General features: G+C 44.0%; 1 protein-coding gene across 1 annotated transcript in view; it reads left to right on the top strand.

Annotated features, from left to right (window-relative positions):
• Window positions 1–14,264, top strand: part of PRTFDC1 (phosphoribosyl transferase domain containing 1) — a 90,105-nt gene that overhangs the window by 63,748 nt on the left and 12,093 nt on the right. The window contains exon 4 of the mRNA XM_002913156.4: window positions 8,457–8,522. Coding sequence (XP_002913202.2) covers window positions 8,457–8,522 — 66 coding nt within the window. The remainder of the gene's footprint in view (window positions 1–8,456; window positions 8,523–14,264) is intronic.

Below are 14,264 nucleotides of genomic sequence, written 5' to 3'. Positions count from 1 at the left end.
GCCATCTTGTAAGTCAGTTTTAAGGTTAACTCCTTGCTCTACTGACTATAAATGGCCCCCACAAGGATCTGATGAGAGCTAAGTGCGAAAGTGGGTCAGAGCACAATCTCCAAGTGGCTTCTGCCTGCTGAGGAGAAGGATGAAAACAGCAAAGTGGAATGATAGAAATTATGCCTACCAAATGATTCGCTGTAAAGCTTCAGACACCACAGCGTGGAAACTGGGAGGTCACTGAGAAACCCCAAAAGAAAACACACTTGAGATCGTTTTTAACCAAAGCTCCAGCCAGGATACAAAGTGGCAGTGCAAGGACGTGAGTCCTCCTTACCCACATGCCTCCTCATGGGTAGCGGTTAGCCCTGGTAAACCCTAACCACAGAGCACATGGCTCCAAAGGAACAGTAATACACTGAGTGAACCAAACAAAGACTACATCACAAAGTCAGATGTTAGGACGCCCTGTAGATTTGTAAGTTTCTTAGGAGAATATTGGGCCTACTTTATATACCGCTAACTGTTACATGCCAGGCACTTTTCTGAGTGCTTAATGTGCATGAATTCATTTAGTCCTCCAATAATCTTAAGAGGTAGAAACGATTAATATACCCTTTTGGTACATAGGGAAACTGAGGCACTGAGAGGGTAAATAACTTCCTTGAGGTCATACAACTCATGGAAGGTGGGGCTGTGAGTGGAACGCAGGCAGTCTGGTCCTTGAGGGGACCTGGGGAGTCCAGCTGCCTGGTCACTTAATCTCCACATTGTTCTTTCCACAGCTTATCCTGCNGCCCTGTAGATTTGTAAGTTTCTTAGGAGAATATTGGGCCTACTTTATATACCGCTAACTGTTACATGCCAGGCACTTTTCTGAGTGCTTAATGTGCATGAATTCATTTAGTCCTCCAATAATCTTAAGAGGTAGAAACGATTAATATGCCCTTTTGGTACATAGGGAAACTGAGGCACTGAGAGGGTAAATAACTTCCTTGAGGTCACACAACTCATGGAAGGTGGGGCTGTGAGTGGAACGCAGGCAGTCTGGTCCTTGAGGGGACCTGGGGAGTCCAGCTGCCTGGTCACTTAATCTCCACATTGTTCTTTCCACAGCTTATCCTGCCCCCCATAGGTTGTAAGAATGAGTTCCAGAACAAAGATCTCAGAAGCAGATGGGTATTTAAATGAACAGGAAACCAAAAAGTTGGTCAATTTCAATGCTAACACGATGGTTTTCAAACTTTTTTGCCTGCACAACCTCACTTTCAATCCAATCGATGTAACACAGACAAGTGGAATTGTTCTGCTTGAAGCAAGGGGCCCAGAAGCCAAGCAGGCTCTGACCGCGCTGTGCCCTCTCCTCTGACCTCAGACAGCTTAAAGGACTTAGGCATCCAGTTAAAAGAGTCCTGTCCTACATCAACCACTGGTTGAAAAGAAAACTGGGGATACTGGAACCCATTCACCCGTCCTTGTTCTTTGACTTGGTATCAAATGTTAGAGTTGGGGGAAAAATCAGTGGTTTGCACCATTTTAATCAGAAGCTCTCCAGTTTGGTCATTAAACCTCCTTATAGTGAAGTATTTCTTGTTTTCGTTTTGCATCTCTATCCATCTAATATAGGATCAGTGACCTTACTAAGCACAGAATAGCTGAGAGGAAAGATAAGACCAATGGGGAGGAAAAGCAAAGTTAAAGGATCTGTGGTGGCTGAGAATATCGAGAAAGCTTTTGTGTGTACAGATTTTGAAGCAAATGTCTCTGACTTTGAAAACGAATGGCTTAGAGAGTGGTTCATTTGTTAATTTATTTTCCTTACTTTTCCCCTTCCTGTTCCTCAAAAGGACAGGAACTCAGGATATTTACTCTTGTTCAGTACTGTTTTTTTCTAAACATTATCTAAGCAATCCAAAGTCTCTGTTGGACGAATCGCCACACCGGCGGGGCTGCTTGGGTGTGCCCCCTTTGATACCTGGAGATCAGGTCACCTAAACTAGTCATTTCCAAAATATTTCTTCCAAGGAAGCCTGGGCTAAATCCCAGAGATTTCCTTGGCTCTTTAAATGTACCTAACCGCTGCCAGCATTTCTACCAAGATGTTTGCTTCCCTTGGCCTTTGAGCTTGTGGATTTCACGTCATGAGTAGAAGCAGAACCCACTTCCTCTCTAGGTTCCTCTCAAAGACGCAGTCTGTGCTTCTCTCTTCAAGGAATACTGGGCGCACAGGGTAGGGGTTCGCTACCCCAGAATAACATGGAGCCAGGCAATTCTAGGATTGAACTAGACCCCTTCACTTAGCAGCAGCTCCTCTTCGGGCAAGTTCCATAAATGCTCATTGCTCAGGTTCCTTGTTTCTAAGTTGGGGATTAAATAATACCTATACTGAGCTCTGCTGAACTTCAGCAAAAGCGATCAATCCTTTCCTATACAAACTCTTCTAGAGCATAGAAGAAAGATAAATAACCACTCAGTGCATTGTATGAGGCTAGTATAACTTTGCTTTAAAACTATAAACCCATCTGACTTATGAAGATATGACAAATAATCCCAAATAAAATATTATCAAATCGAAACCAATGATGGTTTAAAAAAATGTATCGATCCTAGGACTATAAGGATGCTTTTGAACCATTAGAAAAAATATCATGGTTAAACACAGTGGATTGAAGGCATACATTTAGCTCTAGTCTCTCCTGAAACCCCACCAAAATGCCAGTAAAGAAAGAAACAGAGGTATATACCCCAAGGACAAAGAGGAGGGGAGAAAACCTCACTGGGCGGGGAGAGAGACGTCAGTGGTTTTTAGGAGGCAAAACTGATTAAGTAAGGGCACTGACCCAGCTGAATAGAGAAAGTGAAAATCTAAATGCCTATGAAGGGAATTGTCGATGAGAAGCACCAGATTTGTGCCACAGAATTGCTGAAAGGCTCACAAGGTAGTCACTAGGTTCTTAGAAGATGGGGTGAAGGAGGAATGGGCTAAAAGCAGCAAGGTGATGGGGAGCATGTGAATGGAGAAGATGGTCTGTAAGTTCCCTTCTCCATCCCAGCAAGACAAAAGTCTTCTTTCCTGGAGTCATTAAACCAGGGGAGCTCCAGACTTCAGTGTCCAGAGAGGTCTNACTGGGAGGTCACTGAGAAACCCCAAAAGAAAACACACTTGAGATCGTTTTTAACCAAAGCTCCAGCCAGGATACAAAGTGGCAGTACAAGGACATGAGTCCTCCTTACCCACATGCCTCCTCATGGGTAGCGGTTAGCCCTGGTAAACCCTAACCACAGAGCACATGGCTCCAAAGGAACAGTAATACACTGAGTGAACCAAACAAAGACTACATCACAAAGTCAGATGTTAGGACGCCCTGTAGATTTGTAAGTTTCTTAGGAGAATATTGGGCCTACTTTATATACCGCTAACTGTTACATGCCAGGCACTTTTCTGAGTGCTTAATGTGCATGAATTCATTTAGTCCTCCAATAATCTTAAGAGGTAGAAACGATTAATATGCCCTTTTGGTACATAGGGAAACTGAGGCACTGAGAGGGTAAATAACTTCCTTGAGGTCACACAACTCATGGAAGGTGGGGCTGTGAGTGGAACGCAGGCAGTCTGGTCCTTGAGGGGACCTGGGGAGTCCAGCTGCCTGGTCACTTAATCTCCACATTGTTCTTTCCACAGCTTATCCTGCCCCCCATAGGTTGTAAGAATGAGTTCCAGAACAAAGATCTCAGAAGCAGATGGGTATTTAAATGAACAGGAAACCAAAAAGTTGGTCAATTTCAATGGCTAACACGATGGTTTTCAAACTTTTTTGCCTGCACAACCTCACTTTCAATCCAATCGATGTAACACAGACAAGTGGAATTGTTCTGCTTGAAGCAAGGGGCCCAGAAGCCAAGCAGGCTCTGACCGCGCTGTGCCCTCTCCTCTGACCTCAGACAGCTTAAAGGACTTAGGGATCCAGTTAAAAGAGTCCTGTCCTACATCAACCACTGGTTGAAAAGAAAACTGGGGATACTGGAACCCATTCACCTGTCCTTGTTCTTTGACTTGGTATCAAATGTTAGAGTTGGGGGAAAAATCAGTGGTTTGCACCATTTTAATCAGAAGCTCTCCAGTTTGGTCATTAAACCTCCTTATAGTGAAGTATTTCTTGTTTTCGTTTTGCATCTCTATCCATCTAATACAGGATCAGTGACCTTACTAAGCACAGAATAGCTGAGAGGAAAGATAAGACCAATGGGGAGGAAAAGCAAAGTTAAAGGATCTGTGGTGGCTGAGAATATCGAGAAAGCTTTTGTGTGTACAGATTTTGAAGCAAATGTCTCTGACTTTGAAAACGAATGGCTTAGAGAGTGGTTCATTTGTTAATTTATTTTCCTTACTTTTCCCCTTCCTGTTCCTCAAAAGGACAGGAACTCAGGATATTTACTCTTGTTCAGTACTGTTTTTTTCTAAACATTATCTAAGCAATCCAAAGTCTCTGTTGGACGAATCGCCACACCGGCGGGGCTGCTTGGGTGTGCCCCCTTTGATACCTGGAGATCAGGTCACCTAAACTAGTCATTTCCAAAATATTTCTTCCAAGGAAGCCTGGGCTAAATCCCAGAGATTTCCTTGGCTCTTTAAATGTACCTAACCGCTGCCAGCATTTCTACCAAGATGTTGGCTTCCCTTGGCCTTTGAGCTTGTGGATTTCACGTCATGAGTAGAAGCAGAACCCACTTCCTCTCTAGGTTCCTCTCAAAGACGCAGTCTGTGCTTCTCTCTTCAAGGAATACTGGGCGCACAGGGTAGGGGTTCGCTACCCCAGAATAACATGGAGCCAGGCAATTCTAGGATTGAACTAGACCCCTTCACTTAGCAGCAGCTCCTCTTCGGGCAAGTTCCATAAATGCTCATTGCTCAGGTTCCTTGTTTCTAAGTTGGGGATTAAATAATACCTATACTGAGCTCTGCTGAACTTCAGCAAAAGCGATCAATCCTTTCCTATACAAACTCTTCTAGAGCATAGAAGAAAGATAAATAACCACTCAGTGCATTGTATGAGGCTAGTATAACTTTGCTTTAAAACTATAAACCCATCTGACTTATGAAGATATGACAAATAATCCCAAATAAAATATTATCAAATCGAAACCAATGATGGTTTAAAAAAATGTATCGATCCTAGGACTATAAGGATGCTTTTGAACCATTAGAAAAAATATCATGGTTAAACACAGTGGATTGAAGGCATACATTTAGCTCTAGTCTCTCCTGAAACCCCACCAAAATGCCAGTAAAGAAAGAAACAGAGGTATATACCCCAAGGACAAAAAGGAGGGGAGAAAACCTCACTGGGCGGGGAGAGAGACGTCAGTGGTTTTTAGGAGGCAAAACTGATTAAGTAAGGGCACTGACCCAGCTGAATAGATAAAGTGAAAATCTAAATGCCTATGAAGGGAATTGTCGATGAGAAGCACCAGATTTGTGCCACAGAATTGCTGAAAGGCTCAAAAGGTAGTCACAAGGTTCTTAGAAGATGGGGTGAAGGAGGAATGGGCTAAAAGCAGCAAGGTGATGGGGAGCATGTGAATGGAGAAGATGGTCTGTAAGTTCCCTTCTCCATCCCAGCAAGACAAAAGTCTTCTTTCCTGGAGTCATTAAACCAGGGGAGCTCCAGACTTCAGTGTCCAGAGAGGTCTCAGGAGTGACCATTTCGAAGGAAGGAAGGAAGGAAGGAAGGAAGGAAGGAAGGAAGGAAGGAAGGAAGGAAAGGAGGAAGGGAGGAAGAGGGGGAGGGAGGGAAATGAATCCTATCCAGCATTTATCAGGTACTTACCATGTGTCAGGCTCTGTTCTAAATGATCAGTATATATTAATTCATTTGATCTTCATAACAGCCCAGCAAATAGGCAAATAAATGTACAAAAATAGCCGAGACAATTTTTAAAAAAGAACACAAAAATGGGACTTATACTACCAGATACTAAAACATACTAAAAAGCTATAGTAATTGAACAGTATAGTTTGGATGCTAAAATGGACGTTTAGGCTAATGAAACAGGAGAGTGTAGAAACTGACCCTCACATACGAAGAATGAAAGATATGATAAAAATGACATTTCCAACCAGCACGGAAAAAAACCCAAACAATTCAGTAAGTGGTATTGGGACAATTGACTATACAGACACTAGGAAGATATAAGTTCCAGATGAGTTAAGGACAAATCTAATAATAAAAACATGTTATAAACTTGGACTCTACGTAAGGTCTTCTGAACTAAGACTTGCTTGGCAACATGCTGAAGGCGAGACTTATAGCACATTATTCAGCTTTCTGATATATTGTGGTTTTTGTTTTTGATCAATAGGATGAAGATGATAATAGAATTATTATGACATTTACTTTGATTGGCAGAGGGTAGATCTCCTTTGTTACGTTAAACTGTGTGGTTTAGTGGTTCCATCCAATTCTGCACACCTCCGTCCTGTGGAGGTATTGAAATTTTATTTTTCCCACTGCTATTAACAACACATTTGAGTCGAATATGCAGACATTCCCCCTATGTTAGCTCCTCTATCTCGCACTTCTACAAGTGATAAGAAAATCTTCTCCTTTGGCATTTTTGACAAGTTCCAAATCTTCTCCTTTGGCATTTTTGACAAGTTCCTAACCCACTGCATGACCATTTGTGAATGTATGGTTATAAATGCCCATTCAGAAACAGCAAGAGATCCGTGAATTCTGGATGTTCTTTGACTTTCTCCTTTTGCGATCAGTTCCCATAAGAAGAAAATTATTGGACTTATCTACTTGGTGGGCACCCTCTCCACTCCGTTGCCGTAAAGAATGAATGCTTTTCCAAGTGGAAGTGAAAACATTTTAAGGTCATTTTCCCTCCTCTTGAGCAGTAAGATAATAAGACTAAAGCTGCTTCGTTGGTGAAACTGTTATATTGGTTATTTGGCTGATTTCTATCTCCCCAGGTGACCAATTCTATGACAAAGGAGCTCAATGCCTAGATAGAGACTCACTTGCAAGTGACAGAATCCAGCTCAAACCAACCCAAGAACATTCCTAAGGGAAAGAATTAGCTTCAGTAGGTGCAAGTCCAAGGGCAGATGTAGCTTGGGGCATAGCTGGTTTAGCTAGGTAAGGCCTGGCCCCACGTGATCCTTAGGGAATGAACCACACCCGCCCCACCCCGCCCCGCCCCCAAGCAAAGAGGCAAAGCCTTTTTGCCAGAAGAAGGGAAAGCCCTGAGCTAAAGAAGCCGCAGCAGTGACCTAAGATGCTTCCTGGTTCAGCACGTCCTGCGTGGAGTGCCCGCACCATCACCTTCTCCCTTAGGTTACTGCTGCAAGGGTCTGCCTTGGTCATGAAGCCACAATCTGTGGGGAATCTGCGTCAGTCCCGTTGTGTGTCTCCGAAGTGAGGCCAGAAAACAAGTTGCCTGCTGTCTGTTTCCTGTTCTGCCTCCATGTTACTTTGCTGTGATAGGCCCTGTGTAACAATCCATGTTTGGGGGTGTGTGTGTACAGGATGATGTAGGATATATAGCCATCATGAAAGTGAATACTCATGACCTCTAATGGAATTGGAGTGCAAAGTCTCTTAACATATTCCTGGGACTGCAGAAAGTTCCTGAGGCTTCTTCGTTTACGCCTGAAGGTCTAAGTGCAATAGTTCTTTTTTCTTTTTTTTTTTAACTTTTTTTTTTTTTTAAGATTTTATTTTATTTATTTGACATAGAGAGACAGCCAGCGAGAGAGGGAACACAAGCAGGGGGAATGGGAGAGGAAGAAGCAGGCTCCCAGCGGAGGAGCCTGATGTGGGGCTCGATCTGAGCACTCTGGGATCACGCCCTGAGCCAAAGGCAGACGCTTAACGACTGCGCCACCCAGGCGCCCCTAAGTGCAATAGTTCTTGATCTGTGAACTGTTAGAACTACCTCAACACCAGATGAGGGGCTGGACCTGTGTTGGTAGGAGTCGAGGAGGCCCCTAATTTCTTTGGCAACCACCATCTGATTGCTCCCCACTGGAGCAGACGACTGGGGCTTGGTGGCCCAGCAGACAAGTGCGTGGCCCACTTCTGGGCGCCCCCCCAGCCCCCTCCCCCCAGGGAGGTCCCGGAGCATGACTGCCTTCCCGGTTGCATCTGCCTCGGGATAGGTTCAGGCACCTCCCAGCATTTTTGTGTTCCAAAATTAGGTCTGTTGGTTTTCTCTGCACTCCTTTTTATCATCCCCTTTGCACAGAGTCTCTCCCCTCCCGGAGCCATTAGAATGCTTTGTCTCCAGCGCCAAGGCGGGCCAGCGGCTCTCGGTAACCAGGGGCAACGAGGAATCTGCCCCAGCTATTTGCCGCGTTTGTCAGGCGCAATCTAGCCGCTAGCCGGGTAGACGGGGGCGGGGGGGAAATGTGCTGTAAAGGTTTTCTTGTACAGTGACATATTATCTTTGCTTTTTTTTAGAACGACCAGTCCATGGGCGAGATGCAGATAATTGGAGGCGATGATCTTTCAACACTGGCTGGAAAGGTTTGTGAACGTAACTGGGCTCGGGCTGCACGGATGTCGTAGGGAAATCAGTGACCTTCATTTCAGGTCAGCTCTTGCCAAGCATTTCAGACACTCTCCCGGGTTGGCTAATTCATGCAAATGGATGTGTGAATCCTTTTAATGATTTCTTCCTTATAAAACACTCCTTTTATAATGCTTCCAGGACCTGAGGCTGACCAGATCTTTCGTCTCCAACCTTCCTTCCAACCTCATTTCAGACAACCCCATATTACAAAATCCCTTGGCATTCCTGCTTTCTTCCTTTTCTCCTCTTGCGGTTCTTCTAGAAAAGGAAGCATATTCTTTTATTTATTTGCTTTTTTTGTCTCTCATCTATGGCTCAGCACCTAGGCATTGCAGTAAGACATTTAAACAGGTTTGTTGAAATATCTAATTTTAGATATTAAATTTTTAAGGAGGGGATTAAAAAAGGATTTCTTGGGAGCACATTTTTCAGCCTTATGCCTTTTTCACTCCCATGCAAAAGAACGTAATCCATTAGGTCACGGGGCGAACACCTTCGCTTTCAACTTGGCGTTCCAGACCTGTCAGTGCTTAATAATTAAGTGAAAATCTGTTTGGATCCTGACATAAATACATCCTTTGGAACGAACAGTTGTTTCCTAAAGCACATGGCCTTTGTGGAAATGGGGCCTGAGATTCGAGTTTTGCTGGGAACGCAAGCAACAGCTCCACAGACGTACCTTGTATTTGTTATCTTTGAACAAGTTCAGCTTTCCGAGTAAAAGGGATCAGTCTCTTCCACAAGTTCAATCTCCCATATTTGTGGTTGTTATTGTGACGCAATGTCCGGATGGGGAGAAGGAATAGCAGGCACATTTAACAGAAATATGTGTAACAACGTTAGGAACACTACAGAGCCACAAGGGCTCTAACTATACCAACCAGCTTACTTCCCTCTACTCTTCAGAAAGCCTAGTAGCCATCCGGGTGTGACGTTGCTATCTAGATATAAATTATGTTCTGCAGAAATTGGAATTAACGGGCTGATGTTCATGCATCACTACGCCACCATTTAACGTTACTACGTCAGTGCATGAAATAACATCCTTGGGGTGCCTGGGTGGCTCAGTCCGTTGAGCGACCGACTTTTGATCTCCACTCAGGTCTTGATCTCACAGTTGTGAGTTCGAGTCCCATGTTGGGAGCGACGCTGGGTGTGGATCCTACTTAAAAAACAATTAAAATAAAGATAACCTCCTAAAAAACTAAAATACTCAAAGCAATTTCCAGAAATTCACAACTTTTAACAATCCTGGAGTGGCCTTTAAACGATAAGTCATTTTGGGACTTTGTTGTAGGACATTGCCTGACAGGTGCATGGCATGAGAGAAATACCATACCTTGTGCAGTATTACACAAGCCTCTTGCCATGGGCTATTACCAGGGGGTCTGTCAAAGTGGTAGTTCTAAGAATCCTAAATGAATGCCAAGAAAAAAGTTGCACATAAAATTGGTTTTTCTCTCCTGCTTTCTAAAATCTACTATTTCATTTTAAAGTGATCTCCCTTCTGTGTGAGCACCAGATAGTCCCTTCCTTTAAGAGCTAGAGAGGAGGGTGGGGACAGGGTAGTTTCTTACTAGGGACAGAGTGACAGGAGGGATGATAGTACTGTGCCTCGGTATCCCCTCCCAGAATTACTGCGAAGACACCCTCCTGCCATAAGAAAGTAGAGATCATGGAAGTTCAGGTGGGAGAGGTGGAAAATCAGCCAGCTGTAAATACAAGCAGGAGTCAGCTTCCAATTTTTGCTCATATGACAAATGATTCTTCCAGGTAACCAGGTGCTATTCCGTGGTATCTTTACCCTCACATTTACATGTGCATTGATGGATTTCTATATATGCTTAAATGTGTGCTGAGTAGAACCCCTTGAGCTTAGAACACACAGGATAAATATTTCTAAGGTGAATCCACATTGGTTAGACAGGTTCTCAACCATCGCAACAACTTAGGCTTAGAGATGATGCATCTTTATGTAGTTTAGGGTACCTGGGCTCCCATTAGAGGGGAGTGCTTAATGAGCCAGTGTAGACCGCACTCAGTACTCTCAAATGTATCTTAAAACTCCCCACTTCTCTCCATCTTTATGGTAATCACCCAAGTCTAGACTTTCAGTAGCAAAATGTGGTCTAGAGCAAGGGTTTGTGAACTTTTTAGGGAAGGGCCAGGTGGTAAATGTTTTTAGATTTGGGGGCTATACAGTCTCTGTTGCAACTACTTAACTCTGCTATCATAGCACAAAACCAGCAAGCAGCCGTAGATAAAAGGGAAACAAATGGACATGGCTGTGTTTCAATAAAACTTTATTTGTAAAAATAGGCAGTAGGCCAGATTTGGCCAATGGGCCATAGTTTGATGACCTTTGGTCAGGAACCAGCAAGGTCAGCACCATCTGCAAACTAATTAGAAATGCAGCATCTCAGATCCCACTTTAGGTCATCTGAATTAAGTCTTCCTTTTAACAAGATCCCTAGATGGTTTGTATGCACATGGAAGTTTGAGAAGCACTGGTCTTCTAGGGCCAGACCACTACTGTCCCTTCTCTGAGATGCTATGGTAGCCACTAGTCTCCTTGAACTCCTTCATTTAACTCTTGCTGCCCTCCAAACCCTTCTCCAAATGGGATCTTCTTAAAATACAAATCAGATCTCCTCACTTGCCTACTGAAAACCTTTCAGCGGCCACTCGATTAGGGTTGTCAGACTTAGCAAAAAAACAAAACAAAAAAACAACCCAAAATGGAGAACAGGATGCCAAGTTGAATTTGAATTTCAAATAAACAATGAATACATTTTTAGTATAAGCATGTCACATGGAGTAATTGGAACATACTTAAACTCAAAAGTCATTTGTTATTCGTCTGAAATTCAAATGTAACTGGGTGTTCTGTATTTTATCTGGGAACCCTACTCCCAGTATTCCGAGATTATAATCCAGCCTCCTCCTCACAGCCTGTAAGACCCATGTGATCTGGCCCTGCTTCCCTCCCACCATCATCGTACACTACTCACCCCTCCTCACAGTGCTATCACCACAGAGGTGAAGTTCCTTCCTGCCAAGACCTCAGACAAGCTGTGGCCTCCAACCTGGAATTCATTTTCCTCCCATCCTTCAGGTCTCAGCCTCCTGTGTAAGAGAGGCCTTCCCTGACTCTCCGTCTAAAAGAGACAGGCTCCCTACCTTCCCCATTCATCTCCATATCTGTACCCTATTTCAAGTTAGCCCTTTCCACAGTTTGCTGTGTTTACTTTGAGGCTGATTTTTTTATTGGTCTGTTTCCCCCACCAGAACGTCAGGGTAAGGTGGGCAGGGAGCCTGCCTATCTTATTCACCATCCTATCTCCCGCATCGGGCACGGTGCATAGCTGACAGGTGGGAATAAGTATGTGGTGACTGAGAGCAGGCTCCTCTTTCTCTTAGAAGGAAACCAGAGAGGTTTTCAGTGAAGTGTGGGAAAGGGAGGACATGCAGAGGGAAAGGTACATAGAAGCCCATCTAGCCAGACCGAAGGACACATCAGCCAGCACGCTGGGTTTGAGTGAGAAAGGTGTCAAGTGAGGGCACATTGTCTTCGAGAAGCAGAAGGGCTTTGGTGTCACAAGAGATTCAAAGTGGGGTTGGGGTTGGTGACTGCAGCACACCTGAAAGTGGACGAGTGAAAACAATGGCACTTAACTTTTGGAATTTCCTTTTCCTTAAACAGATGAAGGCATGCATGTGGCCTGATCTGTTCACCCATCCCTCAGCCTTTCAGAGAAAGGCTATGCATTAAGAGTTTGAGAGGACTTTAAAAATAAGTTTCAGGGGCCCTCCAGAATCTTTCCATCACCCAGAATGTACACCAGGGGGCTGGGAGGGGGACTCAAAAGGCACCCAACAATTAGTGGGTACTCTTTTTAATGATCCCAAGAAAAGCCCCTGGCCCTTAAAGAAATCCAAAGAAGGAATGATTCCGCGGGACTGTGACTGTCTTTGCAAGAAGAGGCTGAGGTGTTACTTGGGACCAGAAAGCCTGGGAATAACCCAGAAAAGGGAGGAAGAGCATCATGAAATGAGGGACAAAGGAGGGAAATAGGACAGCCAGAGGACAAGAGTGGACCAATGTGACTGAAGGAAATCAGCTCAAAATAGAGAAAGGATACTTTAAGACACCAAAAATGTGAATTGGGTTTGGTTGGTAGGTTATATTGAATGTCTCAATAAAGAGTTTAACTTGCTCAGAAAAGCAAAGAGAAATTGCAGAAGTTTTTGAGCAGAAGTGACATCAAGAAGCTGTGTTTTGGGAAAATGAACTCGATAGGAGGGTAGAGTCACTGAGGACGGGAGAGAGACTCCAGGAAGAGAAACCGGTCAGGAGGCCATATGGGCTGAGCCAGCACGAGCGCTGGAACCACAGGAGTGAAGGAGGAGCGTTGCAGAAGGCACAGAGCTGTCCGAAGGAGCAGCGGCAGAGCCAAACGATGAAACGAAGGACGGAGGGTTAGAAAAGATTGTTTACTTTCGTTTTTGTTTTTTTTTTTTAAGATTTATTTCTTTATTTAAGAGAGAGAGTGTGTGTGAGCGGGGTAGGGGGGTGCAGGGAAGGGGCGGAGGGAGAGAATCTCAAGCAGACTCCTGGCTGAGCATGGAGCCCGACGCAGGGCTCCATCTCATGACCCTGAGATCATGACCTGAGCTGAAGCCAAGAGTCGGATGCTTAGTTGACTGAGCCACCCAGGTGCCCTGAAAAGATTTTTAAGAAATCAAATGTTTATAAAAGAACTGTTAAAAACATGGGGCCATAACTCACCTATATAATTGTCCATACATTATAAGAACCATGACTGTACTACATAACTTCTTAAACTCTCTTAAGAATTGTGTGGGTTAAAGTATTCAGAAAAGAGACTATAACCCCCACAGACCTGTCTCTTTCTTGGCTTCTTTTTTTACTTTTCTTTCCTTCTTCTCTTCTTTCTTTCTCTCTTTCCTTCCTGCTTTACTTTTTTCTTTCTTTCTTCCCTTCTTTCTTTTTTTTAAAGCAAAGAAAAGGAAGCTCATAAGGGAAGCTGGCTGAGTCATGGTTCTAAATAGGTCGTGGCTGTTGAATAAAGGGAACCCTCAATGATGAAGTTAAACGGCTTCGTCGGCTCACGATGTTTAAAAGCATTTTCCTCGGTGTGTTCGAGCTGTCTGCACAACGTGCTCTCCGGCTGAGTTTTTTTCAACCTTGATTTAATCCTGGCATTTCATAAAATGGGTGGAGCCATTAAAGCAAAAAGATTTTATTCATGTTCAAGGGGAATCTCTGAAAGGGGTGGAATAAAACCAAATGCATGGAAACAGACCCAAATCTGGCAACAGGAAAACACAGATGTGCAGGTTAAATGCAAGATTTCAGGAGACGTGCCACCTTCCCGCACCAAATCAGTTTCTAATCCAACGCCAGAATGAAGCGTCAGAACCTGCCAAATTTCCTCCTTGGCTGCCTTAACTATTTAAATCATTCCTTTTTATTGCATCTGACTAGGCTGAGAACAATAATGGAAATGCCCACCGACTGATGATTCTGGCAATTTTGTGAATTATCACATAAACTGAAATGCTGAACTACATTCCTTTCTCCGTGGGGTTCGTAGTCACGCTCCTCCCCATGCTCAGCGCCCACAATGAGCCCATCATAATTCCTGCCGTCCCTCTGCTTGCCGTGACCATAG

The sequence above is a fragment of the Ailuropoda melanoleuca genome, chromosome 15 (genome assembly GCF_002007445.2).
Source record: "Ailuropoda melanoleuca isolate Jingjing chromosome 15, ASM200744v2, whole genome shotgun sequence".
Lineage (NCBI taxonomy): Eukaryota > Metazoa > Chordata > Mammalia > Carnivora > Ursidae > Ailuropoda > Ailuropoda melanoleuca.
This window is presented reverse-complemented; position numbering and strand designations above follow the sequence as displayed.